Source organism: Heterodontus francisci, chromosome 11, assembly GCF_036365525.1.
Source record: "Heterodontus francisci isolate sHetFra1 chromosome 11, sHetFra1.hap1, whole genome shotgun sequence".
Taxonomy (NCBI): domain Eukaryota; kingdom Metazoa; phylum Chordata; class Chondrichthyes; order Heterodontiformes; family Heterodontidae; genus Heterodontus; species Heterodontus francisci.
In genome coordinates this window covers 76,322,430-76,337,701 of record NC_090381.1, presented here as the reverse complement: position 1 = coordinate 76,337,701, position 15,272 = coordinate 76,322,430, and the positions used below count along the sequence as shown (strand labels likewise).

Below are 15,272 nucleotides of genomic sequence, written 5' to 3'. Positions count from 1 at the left end.
TCCCTGTAATTTTTTTTCTGTTGGTGAATTTTTTTTGCACAGCCACGTATGTATGGTAATTTAAAGGGGCCAACTTGTGCATGGCAAACGCGGGGGCTTTCAGTTTGCTGCACAGCTTAGAAGGATCATTGTTTGTGGTCATTGCATTTCAGGAAGGATGTGATCAGACTAAAGAGGATACAGAGTAGATCTAAGAGGATGTTGCCAGTAATAGAGAATTTTAGCTGAGGAAACATTGGATTGACTGGTCTTGTTTTCTTTGGAACAGAGGAGGCTTAGGGGAGATTTAGTTGAGCTGTACAAAATTATGAGGGGCACAGACAGAGCGAATGGGAAAGACCTATTTCCCCTAGCAGAGGTCATCAACCAGAGTGCATAGATTTAAAGTAATTGGCAGAAGGATTAAAGGGGAGCTGAGGAGAATTTTCTTTCCATCAGAGGGTGATGGGGTCTGGAAGAGTGGTAGAGGCAGAAACCCTCATTGCAGTCATTGGGAAAATGCTGGAATCTATTATTAAGAAAGCCTTAACAGTGCACTTAGAAAACTATAGTATGGTCAAATAGAGTCAACATGGTTTTTCAGAAGGGAAAATTGTGTTTGACAAATTTATTACAATCTTTTGAGAATGTGCCTAGTAGGGTAGATAAAAGGGAGCCAGTCGGCGTAGTATACTTGGATTTCCAAAAAGTATTCAATAAGGTCCCACACAAAAAGGTAATATGCAAGATAAGTGTATATGGACTTGGCGGTAATATATTAGCATGGATGGAGGATTGGCTAATGGACAGGAGGCAGAGAGTAAGGATAAATGGCGCATTTCAAGTTGGCAGGCTGTAACTAGTGGAGTGCCACATGGATCAGTGCTGGGGCCTCAGCTATTTACGATCTATATAAATGACTTAGATGAAGAGACAGAGTAATGCTGATGATACAAAACTAGGTAGAATTTAAGCTGTTAGGCTACAAAGAGATGTATACAGGTTAAGTGAATGGGTAACAAGGTGGCAGATGGAGTAATATGTGGGAAGTATGAGGTTATTCACTTCGGTAGTAAGTTTAAAAAAAAATTAAAAGGCATGAAACTTAAATATTAATGTCAGAGACTTCGGTGTACTCGTACAAGGAATGCAGAAAGTTAGCATGCAGGTACAACAAGCAATTAGCAAGGTGTCAAGAAAACCTGCTTTGTTGAATGAGGACGTTGTTAATTCATCAGTTGGAAACCTACATTAAACTTTTAAAAAGGAAAGCTGGGATCCTATATTTAACTTTTAAAAAGCTGGCAGCCAAGATGGCCACCACAATTTGCATTGAAATACTTCACATTCCAGGACATCTAATTGGAGACACATGTCGAACATCGCTCCCATCCATGACAACGGCTTGGATAGCTGAGTAGATTATCCACTATCACTTTCATTCGTGGGACATTCAAAGCCATCTTGGAGCATTCACTAGTGGAGACATATCTCCAGGGGGTGAACAATGACACAATACAAGTTGAGAGAGATTTGGGTTTTAGACTTTGGACCTCATTTTTAAAAAAAGGTATTGAAAGAACCATATGACAATCTCCCCAGTCTATGTAAAACTTGGAGTTTTGTAACACGCAGCAGACAAGCTTTGAGAGCTAACTATGCAAGACCCCGGTTGGGCTGTCTCTCTCTCTCTCCCCCTCCAGATATACTGCAAGCTTCGAATCCTGTCCAAGCCTGTCATCGGTACAGACAGAGACCCCAGGAAGAAAGTCACCTACATCACTGTCTCCAAGAAAAACCTGCACCAGGTGGGCCAGCTGCAAAGTGCACTTTTGCCAGCTAGAGACTTCAGAATCACAACTTCAAAGAACAAAGAAAATTACAGCACAGGAACAGGCCCTTCGGCCCTCCAAGCCTACGCCGATCCAAATCCTCTATCTAAACCTGTCGCCTATTTTCTAAGGGTCTGCATCTCTTTACTTCCTGCCCATTCATGTATCTGTCTAGATACATCTTAAAAGACGCTATCGTGCCCGCGTCTACCACCTCCGCTGGTAATGCGTTCCATGCACCCACCACCCTCTGCATAAAGAACTTTCCACGCATATCCCCCCTAAACTTTTCCCCTTTCACTTTGAACTCGTGTCCCCTTGTAATTGAATCCCCCACTCTGGGGAAAAAGCTTCTTGCTATCCACCCTGTCTATACCTCTCATGATTTTGTACACCTCAATCAGGTCCCCCCTCAACCTCCGTCTTTCTAATGAAACTAATCCTAATCTACTCAACCTCTCTTCATAGCTAGCGCCCTCCGTACCAGGCAACATCCTGGTGAACCTCCTCTGCACCCTCTCCAAAGCATCCCCATCCTTTTGGTAATGTGGCGACCAGAACTGCACGCAGTATTCCAAATGTGGCTGAACCAAAGTCCTATACAACTGTAACATGACCTGCCAACTCTTGTACTCAATACCCCGTCCGATGAAGGAAAGCATGCCGTATGCCTTCTTGACCACTCTATTGACCTGTGTTGCCACCTTCAGGGAACAATGGACCTGAACACCCAAATCTCTCTGTACGTCAATTTTCCCCAGGACTTTTCCATTTACTGTATAGTTCACTCTTGAATTGGATCTTCCAAAATGCATCACCTCGCATTTGCCCTGATTGAACTCCATCTGCCATTTCTCTGCCCAACTCTCCAGTCTATCTATATTCTGCTGTATTCTCTGACAGTCCCCTTCAGTATCTGCTACTCCACCAATCTTAGTGTCGTCTGCAAACTTGCTAATCAGACCACCTATACTTTCCTCCAAATCATTTATGTATATCACAAACAACAGTGGTCCCAGCACGGATCCCTGTGGAACACCACTGGTCACACGTCTCCATTTTGAGAAACTCCCTTCCACTGCTACTCTCTGTCTCCTGTTGCCCAGCCAGTTCTTTATCCATCTAGCTAGTACACCTTGGACCCCATGCGCCTTCACTTTCTCCATCAGCCTACCATGGGGAACCTTATCAAATGCCTTACTGAAGTCCATGTATATGACATCTACAGCCCTTCCCTCATCAATCAACTTTGTCACTTCCTCAAAGAATTCTATTTAAGAATTCAAAGAATTCTTCAGCCAAAGACAACTGAATTACCAGACCCCACAGACTGTATATTATTTTTATTTGTTCTGGACTCTAATCCAATCCAAACTATTTCTCATCACTCTGTAACTTATTTGTGTGTGGGTATGTGTGTGAAAGTTGGAGCGCAGTTTTATTATTTTACTTAGATCGGGTTTAGATTTTTTAAAGTGCAATAAACTAACCACTTTCTTGTTTAAACTGAAGAAAACCTGTCTGGTTCTTTTATGATCATAGCACATAAAGGGTTCAACACTCACTGAATTAGGAAGTACATTCACTGTTTAAAAGGAACAAACCGTGTTGCGATCAAACATGGAGAGGGACAAGAGGGGAGCCTTGTGACCCCTCCTCACCAGATCGTAACAAAGGCAAATGGCACGTTGGTGTTCATTGTAAAGGGGATTGTAGTTCAAGAATAAGGAAGTCTTGCTACATTCGTGCCACACAAGTGTCAAGCAATGACCATCTCCAACAGGAGAGAATCTAACCACCTACCCTTGACGTACAATGGTATTATCATCACTGAATCCTCCACCATCAACACCCTGGGGGTCACCATTGACCAGAAACTCAACTAGACCAACCAAATAAATTCTGTGGCTATGACTGCGGTCAGAGACTTCGAGTTTTGCGGCATGTAACTTGCTCCACATGATATCAAGAAATGGCTAAAGGCACTGCATACTGCAAAGGCTATGGGCCCAGACAACATTCCAGCAATAGTCCTGAGACTGTGCTTCAGAACTAGCCATGCCCCGAACCAAGTTGTTCTAGTACAGCTACAACACTGGCATCTATTCGGCAATGTGGAGAATTGCCCAGGTATGTCCTCTGCACAAAAAGCAGGACAAGTTCAACCTGGCCAATTACCACCCTATTAGTCTACCCTTGATCATCAGCAAAGTGATGGAAGGGGTCGTCGACAGTGTTATCAAGCGGCACTTGCTCAGCAATAACCTCTGCTCACTGACGCTCAGTTTGGGTACCAGGGCCACTCAGCTTCTGACCTCATTACAACCTTGGTCCAAACATGGACAAAAGAGCTGAACTCCAGAAATGAGGTGAGAGTGACTGCCCTTGACATCAAGGCAGAATTTGACACCACCACCTGCATGTTACCCTCCAACCACACACTATCCTGACTTGGAACTATATCGCCGTTCCTTCACTGTCGCTGGGTCAAAATCCTGGAACTCCCTTCCTAACAGCAGTCTAGGTGTACCTACCCCACAAGTTCTGCAGCGGTTCAAGAAGGCAGCTCACCACCACCTTCTCGAGGGCAATTAGGGATGGACAATAAATGCTGGTTTAGCCCACATCCCAGGAACACAAAAGAAAGGGTAATGTCCTCAGCCCAACTGTCTTCAGCTGCTTCATCAATGACCTTCCCTCCATCATAAGGTCAGAAGTGGGAATGTTAGCTGATGACTGCACAATTTACAGTACCATTCAGATACTGAAGCAGCCCCTGTCCAGATGCAGCAAGACCTGGACAACATCCAGCCTTGGGCTGATAAGTGGCAAGTAACATTTGCACAACACAAGTGCCAGGCAAAGACCATCTCAAACAAAAGAATCTAACCATCTCCCCTTGACGTTCAATGGCATTACCATCGCTGAATCCCCCACTATCAACATCTTAGGGGTCACCATTGACCAGAAACTGAACTGGACCAGCCACATAAATGCTGTAGCTACCAGAGCCAGTCAGAAACTGGGAATTCTGCGGCAAGTAACTCACCACCTATCTCCCCAGTGCCTGTCCACCATCTACAGGGCACAGGTCAGGAGTGCCTGGATGGGTGCAGCTCCAACAACACTCAAGAAGCTCGACACCATCCAGGACAAAGCCTGCTTGGTTGGCACCCATCCACCACCTTCAACATTCACTGCCTCCACCACCGATGCACAGTGGCAGCTGTGTGTACGATACAAGATACTCACCAAGGCTTCTTCGACAGAACCTACCAAACCCGCGATCTGTACCACCTAGAAGGACAAGGGCAGCAGATGCATGGGAACACCACCACCTGCAAATTCCCCTCCAAGCCACACACCATCCTGACTTGGAACTATATTGCCATTTCTTCACTGTCACTGGGTCAAAATCCTGAAACTATCCTAACAGCACTTTTGGTGGACTGCAGCGGTTCAAGAAGGCAGCTCACCACCACCTTCTTGAGGGCAAACAAGGATGGGCAGTAAATGCTGGCTTAGCCAGTGATGCCTACATCCCATGAACGAATGGAAAAAAAACGACTCCCCAAAGTCTGTGCACTATTTTCAAGGAGTGTGATGAAATAATGCCTATTAGCCTGGATGGGTACAGCTCCAACCATACTTTGTCCTGGATGGTGTGCTTCATGAGTGTTATTGGAGTTGTACCCACCTAGGCAAGTGGTGTGTTTCATCACATACCTGACGTGTGCCTTGTAGATGGTGGACAGGCATTGGGGAGACAGGAAGTGAGTTACTTGCTGCAGAACTCCTAGCCTCTGAATTGCTCTTGTAGCTACAGCATGTTGATAGTAGGGGAATTCAGCAATGGTAATGCCATTAAACATCAAGGGGAGATGGTTAGATTCTCTCTTGTTTGAAATGGTCATTGCCTGGCACTTGTGTGGCACAAACGTTACTTACCACTTACCAGACCAAGCCTAGATATTGTCCAGGTCTTGCTACATATGGACCTGGTCTGCTTCAGTAAATGAGGAGTCACAAATGGTGCTGAACCTTAGAGTCATAGAGAGATACAGCACTGAAACAGGCCCTTTGGCCCACCGAGTCCGTGCCAACCATCAACCACCCATTTATACTAATCCTACATTAATCCCATTTTTCCCTCTCACATCCCACCTTCCCTCAATTCTCCTCCCACCTACCTACACTCGGGGCAATTTTTACAATGGCCAATTTACCTATCAACCCGGAAGTCTTTGGCATGTGGGAGGAAACTGGAGCACCCGGAGGAAACCCACGCTGTCAGAGGGAGAACTTGCAAACTCCGCACAGGCAGTACCCAGAACCAAACCCGGGTCGCGGGAGCTGTGAGGCTGCAGTGCTAACCACTGTGCCACTGTGTCTCTGCCATTTCTGTGTTCCCCATTATTAACTCCCCAGTCACATCCTCCAAGGGACCAACATTCACTTTAGCTACTCTCTTCCCTTTTATATACTTATAGAAGCTTTTGCTATCCGTTTTTATATTTTGCGCTAGTTTTCTTTCATAATTTACCTTATCTGCCACATGCATGTACACACTATGTCTATTCCTCATTCATATCTTATCCCCATTGTCTTCATACATTATTTATATACAATCCCCATCAACCTTGTGCAATCATCAATGAATATCCTCACTTCTGACCTTATGATCGAGGGAAGGTCATTGATGAAGCAGCTGAAGATGGTTGGGCCTGGGTCCCGACCCTGAGGAATTCCTGCAGTGATGTCCTGGGACTGAGATGATTGACATCCAACAACCACAACCATTTTCCTTTGTGCTAGTTATGACTCCAACCACTGGAGAGTATTCCCCCTGGTTTCCATTGACTCCAGTTTTGCTAGGGTTCCTTGATGCCATACTGGGTCAAATGCTGCCTTGATGTCAAGGGCGGTCACTCTCGCCTCACCTCTGGAGTTCAGCTATTTTGTCCATGTTTGGACCAAGGCTGTAATGAGGTCAGGAGCTGTGTGGCCCTGGTGGAACCCAAACTCAATGTCAGTGAACAGGTTATTTATGAGCAAGTGCTGCTTAATAGCATTATTGACGACCCCTTCCATCACTTTGCTGATGATCGTGAGTAGACTGATAGGGTGGTAATTGACTGGGTTGGATTTATTTATTTATTTAGAGATACAGCACTGAAACAGGCCATTCGGCCCACCGAGTCTGTGCTGACCATCAACCACCCATTTATACTAATCCTACATTAATCCCATTACCCTCTCACATCCCCATCTACCCTCAATTCCCCTACCACCTACCTATACTAGGGGCAATTTTTATAATGGCCAATTTACCTATCAACCTGCAAGTCTTTGGCTGTGGGAGGAAACCGGAGCATCCGGCGAAAACCCACGCAGTCACAGGGAGAACTTGCAAACTCCACACAGGCAGAACCCAGAATCGAACCCGGGTTACTGGAGCTGTGAGGCTGCGGTGCTAACCACTGCGCCACCGTGCCGCCCTACTTTTTGTCGTCCTTTTTTTGGATAGGCAATTTTCCACATTGCCGGGTAGATGCCAGTGTTGCAGTTGTACTGGAACAGCTTGGCTAGTGGCGTGGCTAGTTCTGGAGCACAAGTCTTCAGTACAATTGCTGGAATGTTGTCAGGGCCCATAGCCTTTGTAGTATACAGTGCCTTCTTGATATCATGTGGAGTGAATTGGATTGGCTGAAGACTGGCAGCTGTGATGCTGGGGACCTCAGGAGGAGGCCAAGCTGGATCATCAACTCGGCACTTCTGGTTGAAAATGGATGCCAATACTTCAGCCTTATCTTTTGCACTCATGTGCTAGGCTCCCCCATCATTGAGGATGGGGATATTTGTGAAGCCTCCTCCTCTTGTTAGTTGTTTAATTGTCCGCCACCATTCAGGTGATGCATTTTGGAAGGACTAACAAGGCAAGGGAATATACAATGGATGGTAGGACCCCAGGAAATACAGAGGGTCAAAGGGACCTTGGTGTATTTGTCCATAGATTACTGAAGGCAGCAGCACAGGTAGCTAAGATAGTTAGGAAGGCATATGGGATACTTGCCTTTATTAGGTGAGGCATAGAATTTAAGAGCAGGGATGTTATGATGGAGCTGAAATGCTAGTTAGACCACAGCTGGAGTACTGTGTACAGTTCTGGTCGTCACACTATAGGAAGGATATGTTTGCACTGGAGAGGGTGCAGAGGAGATTCACCAGGATGTTGCCTGGGCTGGAGCATTTTAGCTATGAAGCTAGACTGGATAGGCTAGGGTTGTTTTCCTTAGAGCAGAGAAGGCTGAGGGGGGACCTGATTGAGGTTTACAAAATTATGAGGGGCGTAGATAGGAAGAAACCTTTTCCCTTAGCGGAGGTGTCAATAACCAGGGGGCATAGATTTAAGGTAAGGAGCAGGAGGTTTAGAGGGGATTTGAGGAAAATGTTTTCACCCAGAGGGTGGTTGGAATCTGGAATACACTGCCTGAAGGGGTGGTAGAGGCAGGAACCCTCACAACATTTAAGAAGTATTTAGATGAGCACTTGAAACACCATAGCATACAAGGCTACGGGCCAAGTGCTGGAAAATGGGAAGAGAATTTTTTTTTTAATTCATTCATGGTATATAGGCGTCGCTGGCCAGGCCAGCATTTATTGCCCATCCCTAATTGCCCTTGAGAAGGTGGTGGGGAGCTGCCTTCTTGAACGCCATAGCATACAAGGCTACGGGTAAAGTGCTAGAAAATGGGATTAGAATAGATAGGTGCTTGATGGCTGGCACGGACATGATGGGCTGAAGGGCCTGTTTCTGTGCTGTATAGCTCTATGACTATGACAAGTGGATGTGGCAGGACTGCAAAGCTTAGATCTGATCCGTTGGTTGCGAGATTGCTTAGCCCTGTCCTTCGCTATTTGTGCTTTGTTTTACGACAGCTATAGAATCACATTTAATCCAAACTTGCAGCTGAATCATACTAAATACTATGCAGTTATTTACTGGGCAGCCATAAAGACAGGGCTCAAATGTGGCGAGTCGAAGAGACTTAGTAGTTGGCAGGAAAAAAGACAGAGGCGCAAGGGGAGAGCCAACTGTGCAACAGCCCCGACAAACAAATTTCTCTGCAGCACCTGTGGAAGAACCTGTCACTCTAGAATTGGCCTTTATAGCCACTCCAGGCGCTGCTTCACAAACCACTGACCACCTCTAGGCGCGTATCCATTGTCTCTCGAGATAAGGAGGCCCAAAAGAAAGAAGAAAGAATTTACTGTATTTAGTTTGGAGCTTGCCTACAAAACGGGTTGCTAAAATTCTAAAATAATTGATTGGCTGTTAAGTACTTTGAGATGTACTGAGGAGGTGAAAGGTGCTAAATAAATGCAAGTTCTTTTAAAATGATTTACACTGATATTCTTTACAGTATGCTGCTGCTTCAAAGCTTGATGTAAACCGAAGGACATATCAGGAATTAAACCACAAATGTTCTGCTCTAAAATCCTGAGGGACCCACTGATCTATGTACCCAAGTTCTCAGCATACACTTCTGGTGAGCAATGCTCTGTGCTGGGAACGTGTATTCATAAAAGCTCCCCTATGCTGTACACTTAATGGAAAGGAAGGTAACTAGGTGGGTGAAGTGTGGGTAATTCTGTCGGCCAGAACAGACATCCCTAAATACAAACTCTAAAAATATTTGATTCAAATTGTTCAGGTGAAAACTCATTACTCTTTATGGGGTTGTATAAATTGGGCTTTAGCCGTTCTCATTGTTTACATTTGAAGTTGCAGTGCTGATTTTTATGTATTTTTTAATAAATAACTGGAATTGGGGTCACAATATGAGACTCTGATTCTGGGTTAAATTATTGAACATAGTTGTTTAGTTCTGTTGATCTGTGTTTTTACCCTGCAGCAAAAGTACTTGGAAGCCCTAAACTCAGAACAGGTATGGACTGATGCTACTTCACTTGATACTAATCTAAAAAAGGGGACAGTTTAGCCATGTCATTTGTTCATGAGAAATTATCCCTTTGATTATTTAAAAATGAATTAACTTCATTTAAAAATCAATGTTGATTTGGGAAGCAAAAAGCTATCTGTTTAAAGAAAATATTAAAAAATAATGAGATCTGACTTTTTGTGTATTATCTCATTGTTTCGCATACAATTTATCCAGCCCAAGAAAAAGGAATACTGCTCTGTAATTCACCAACGGTCATATGCTTGAAGTAACTTACAAGTCTGTTAACTCACAAGTAATCATAACTGCAGCAAGATCCACATATTTACAAAGCAGACATGTATGAAAGTCACAGTGTATCAGCTGAAACAAAATACAGATTTTTAAATTTAATTTTAATGGCATTCTCTGTTATTTCATTAGTTTCTTTTCTTGCACATAGGAACTTTTAAGATTCCTTTTTGTTATATGGTTAAATTTCATTTCACTTAAGCTCAAATAACTTTAATAAGTGGAAAGGATCAGGTCAGGAATGGACCTTTTAACAACATCAACTTATAACACCCCTTCAAATTTTCAATGATGTACACATTAACCTAAAAGTGTGAAAATTCTGACTGTTAAATGATTGCCATACTCAGAGAATCATTAATTCAATTGTATGTCATGATTTCATTTTATATGTGCACTATTTAAAATGGGTTCCATATATTTAAAACCTTTTTTTCCTAATTTATAAATATTTATATATAAAAATTATTTCAATCTATGTGAAAATTAGTGTTGCCTCATGAATAAGTACAACTAAGTTTGAAAATGTTTCATGTGATAACTCCTTATACATCAGCTAGTATCTTTTATGGAAAATCAAATTAGTAGTTTCAGGTCAGCCCCACCAGTATAGAAAGCCTCAAAATGGCCTACTGGTGACAAAAAAGTAAATATGAAATCTCTGGACACTTGGATCTTTGACTGCAGGCTAAGTCTTAGACTTAGCTCTGGTCAGTGACCCACATTTGCTTTGTATTATATTCTCTCCACAGATTTTTGCAAATTTAAAACTGTAAAATGAGCACAATTAAAGCAGCTGTCAGAAAGTATACATTTGCTGCTTATTCAATTTTCTTATTTACAAGGATTGTGTTCACTCTAAAAAAATTTCTGTGTATTAATACCATCCCCAATGCTTACAGCAGGCTTATTTGTGCCACTATAACGTGTGACAATGACAGAGTTTGAGCCAACAATTATATTTAAAATGACAATCCAGTCTTTACCTTTAACTGCATACTTCTGGTCATAATTAATGGAGTTCAATCCAGAAAAGTGTGAGGTAATGCATTTGGGGAAGGCTAACAAGGCAAGGGAATACACAATAAATGGTAAGATAGTGAGAAGTGTAGAGAAAATGGGAGACTTTGGAATGCATATCCACAGATCCCTGAAGGTGCCTGGACAGGTAGATGAGGTGGTTAAGAAGGCATACGGGATACTATCTTTTATTAGCCCAGGCACAGAATATAAGAGCTGGGAGGTTATGCTGGAACTGTACAAAACACTAGTTAGGCCACAGCTCGAGTACCGTGTGCAATTCTGTTCACCGCACTATAGGAAAAATGTGATCGCATTAGAGGGTACAGAGGAGATTTACGAGGATGTTGCCTGAACTGGAGAATATTAGTTGAAGAAAGATTAGATAGGTTAGGTTCTTTGGAACAGAGGAGGCTGAGGGGACACCTAATTGAAGTATATAAAATTATGAGGGGTCTAGCTAGAGTGGATAGGAAGGTCCTGTTTCCCATGGTTGAGGGTTCCCATACCCAGGGGGTATAGATTTAGGGTAGGAGGTTTAGGGGGGGATTCAAGGGGAAGTCTTTTCTCTCAGAAGGTGGTCGATATCTGGAGTTCACTGCCTGAAAGGGTGGTGGAAGCAGAAACCTTCATAACCTTTAAAAAGTACTTGGATATGCAGATGAAGTGCTGTAACCTACAAGGCTACAGACCTAGAGCTGCAAAGTGGAATTAGGCTGGATGGCTACTTGTCGACCGGCAAGGACATGATGGGCCGAATGGCCGTCTTCATTGCTGTAAATTTCAGTGATTCTATGATAATGTGCCCTGGTTACGGCTTTCCATTTTTTAATGTACTTTTAACTGATTTCCAAAAGGTTTTTTCTACAAAAAATGAGCCCCATGACTGAAACATAATGTTGCAGATGGGTAGCGTTTTTTGAAAAAGCTACTGATTTCAGACCGTTGATGTAGCTAGCTATTTGCTGGAGTAGTTGTGTGACGAAAAGGTGAAAATAATTAAATTAAACCTATATTTTAACATAATGCAGTCATTTGGCTATTGGTCTTCGTGTTGTATCATGCTAATCTGAGATTTCATAGAACAGTTGGAATCTTGGAGGCTGCGCTTTTATTCATGTTAAAAATCAATAACGTCAATTTGAAATTGTGCCTGTTCATGTAGCTCCACTGCTTAAATACTGATTCTTTTATTCATTACTTCAATCAATGAGCAGCTAACATCCTGATCTAGTTTGATCTAACTTGGTAACAGTGGCTAGTGCCAGTTTAGGGGGCTGATTATTGCCTGGTTGAACAAGCTTTTGAGTAAGCACAGCTGCTTCTATGGAAAATAAACAGAGTACTTCAGATGCTGTAATTGGAAACCTTTGTAATTGACGTTAATGTAAATGGATTATGGTTATCGCTTTTGGGCTGATATATGCAACCGTCAATTTTAAATTTGGCCTTTCTGGCCTGGATTTTTACTTGCCTGACCCACCGGGAGTGGAGGCTGTGGGGACATCAGGAAGACATGAGATCCCTGAAGTTGGGATTACCCCACATGCTGTGGAGTTTTAACAGTCTACTGATCCTAAGGCGCGGGGCAGGTGGAGACCTTGGTGGAGTGATGTTGAAGGCCTGGGACAGGGGATTGTAAGTCTGGGAGGGGATCAAATTCCTGAGGGGAGTGGGATGGAATCAGATGCTGGGGCGGAGTTTGGAGGTCTTGGGGAGGGGATTGGAGGCTGCTGGATCTGCTAAGCCCTCCCCTGGTTCGGGAAACCTGGCTGACCTCAGTTAAAGTTTAAAAAGCAGATTTTTGTAAAGGGGCTTATAGAATATGTTCTGCTAATACTAAATAGCAGAACCATATTAATAGGTAAAGTTTCCTGAACCATGGCTGTCTTTCCTGTTCACAGTGGGACTTTGAAGACATGCCTCAAGAATGGAAAAGGACTGGAAAGCAACAAAACCATACCTTAAACCTTAGTCCAGATCACACTCCAACAATCAGCATGCGCTCCTTCCCTTCCAGCATTGCCTCAGGTACATCAACAACTGACTTTTGGCGCTGTGACACTGAAACTATGATGACTGAAGAGAGAACCTCAGCAATCTTGGCTCAATATGAGGAAGAGATAAATAGGACTGGACAATGAGAAGATAAGTCGGTATTATCTTAATGTAAATATGAAACTTTTTTTAATTTTTAAAATAATATGCATCATAAAATGTTTATATGATATTATGATTAACTGATATTCTATATATTAATACTGACATGTATGACTGGTATTTGGAAAAGACCGGTCTCTAAAATACCTTTTATATTTCTTGTGTGACTAATTTCTGAAAGGGAAATTTTGATATTCTGGATATTGATAAAATAAAAGTCGTCTCACAATATGTTTATTGCAACCTCTGCCTGCCATATTGCCCTGAGGAAAGTCCAGTCCTCCGTGTCAGATGGCTCTTCAGCTTTGAAGGATGTCACAGTTGAGCATGATCCTGTTCTCACTGAGCAATGAACTATATACATTCTAAACAAGATCACTGGATAATAAAGAGAAATACAAACCTTAGCTGAATTGTTTTCCTCTCCCTTGTTCATGGATGCTGAGGTTAATTGCTTTTTTTAATCCATAAGTTAATTTTTTGGATGTAATCTTTCAACTGAACTAGCAGGTGAAGGGTTATACCCAAAATATTAACGCAGTCTTTTCTTCAGACACGTTGGCTGGAATTTTACGTTGGGCAGGAAGCCCCACCCACCGGCCAAAAAGTCGGGGATGAGCCCGCCTCCACTGGGCCTGGGGAGCCACGCCAGGATTTTACACTCCCCAGGCCCTTAATTGGACTTGGGCGGGACTTCCGTCCCTCTGAAGCAGGAAGTCCTGCCTAATGGAGCTGCTGGCCAATCAACGGGCTGGTAGCTCTCAGTCCCAGCAGCACCACTGGAGAGGTGGCCACTGCTGGGACTGCACCCAGCCAACAGTAGGATTGTGGATGTCGGTCCCGGAAGAGAGGTAAGTTTTGGGGCCTCACTGGGGACAACCGGCTGGGCCCCATCGAGGCAAGGGTGAAGGGGGGGGGACCTTATTTTAATGGGGGCAGTTGGGGCTTAGGGGTGGCGCCCTCAGTGAGGCACAGGGTGCCCGCTCAGGAGGGCCACCCCCGCCCCTCACGCCCCCCAGCCCGCTGTGGGGCCTAAGGTGCCCACCTGCCACTGGTAAAGTATCAGCAGTGACAGGAGGGGGCCCTTAAGTGGTAGTTAATTGGCCGCTTAAGGGCCTTGATTGGCTTGGGGCAGGTGGGCCTTTTCCCGCTGCCGCCGCCCCGGTAAAATTGCAACAGGTTTCGGGAATGGCACCCCCCCCCCAACCACCCCCTGTCTCCCACTCAATTTTAAGAACCCCCCCCCGCCAAAAGCCCGCTCCAGTGGGGGGAGCATAAAATTCCGCCACTGATTATCTGTATAATTGCATCGTTTTTTCTTTTTGTAACAGGGTTCCTGCATTTGTAGTTTAAAAAATAAACTTTACCTGCAGATCTTTCATAGCGTTGCTCATGATGATTCAGAGGCTATACTGTTTTACAACAAAGGAATTTCTGTACTATATAGGGGATCGCATTTGGATCACAGAATTACAGTAACTATATAAGTTAAATTCCATTCCAATGAAATTGTATCTTGGGATATTTGTTGGTGCTTTGGAAATTTAATTCCATGACTCTGTTCATTATTCACATGCACACAGTCTTGCTGCTTCAAAAACAGTCACACAAATTACATGTGAATAAAGGTTTTGAAATTTGTCCTTGTTTTTTTTTGTCATCTTATAAAACAACCCAAATAGATTTTGCTAGCTGCTAAGAGAGAAGCATTCTATCATCTGCCCAGGTTAAAGGCCAGCTTCAGGACAATTGTGCATACTATGCATGCTCAGAAAATAGGATGTGCTCTTAGCTGCTGGAGCAAAATATCAAGTCCAAGCTAAGACTTCTGAGAGACTGAGTCCTTCAATTAAAAAGTTCAATTACGGTAGTAAAAGACACAAAAGACAATTTAATTGATAACTTTATCGTGCTATTGTGAAAAAATACATTTTTTAAAAACTTATTTTGGGTATTAGAAATGTCAATTACTGTGAAAATATTGCCAGATGAAAATATTTTGAATGATTCAATTAGTATATCAAAC

The 15,272-nt window shown here is 43.3% G+C and overlaps 1 protein-coding gene across 3 annotated transcripts in view; it reads left to right on the top strand.

Moving 5' to 3' along the window:
• Positions 1 to 14,944, top strand: part of tmem44 (transmembrane protein 44) — a 73,597-nt gene extending 58,653 nt beyond the window's left edge. For 2 of the 3 annotated variants that reach the window (XM_068042280.1, XM_068042282.1), the window contains one exon: positions 1,683 to 2,743. In XM_068042280.1, the coding sequence (XP_067898381.1) occupies positions 1,683 to 1,997 (315 nt within the window). In that variant the 3' untranslated portion in view covers positions 1,998 to 2,743. Of the gene's footprint in view, positions 1 to 1,682; positions 2,744 to 9,727; positions 9,761 to 12,990 lie in introns of those variants that run through there. The other variant, XM_068042281.1, reaches the window with a different exon arrangement.
• Positions 14,945 to 15,272: the final 328 nt, after the last annotated feature.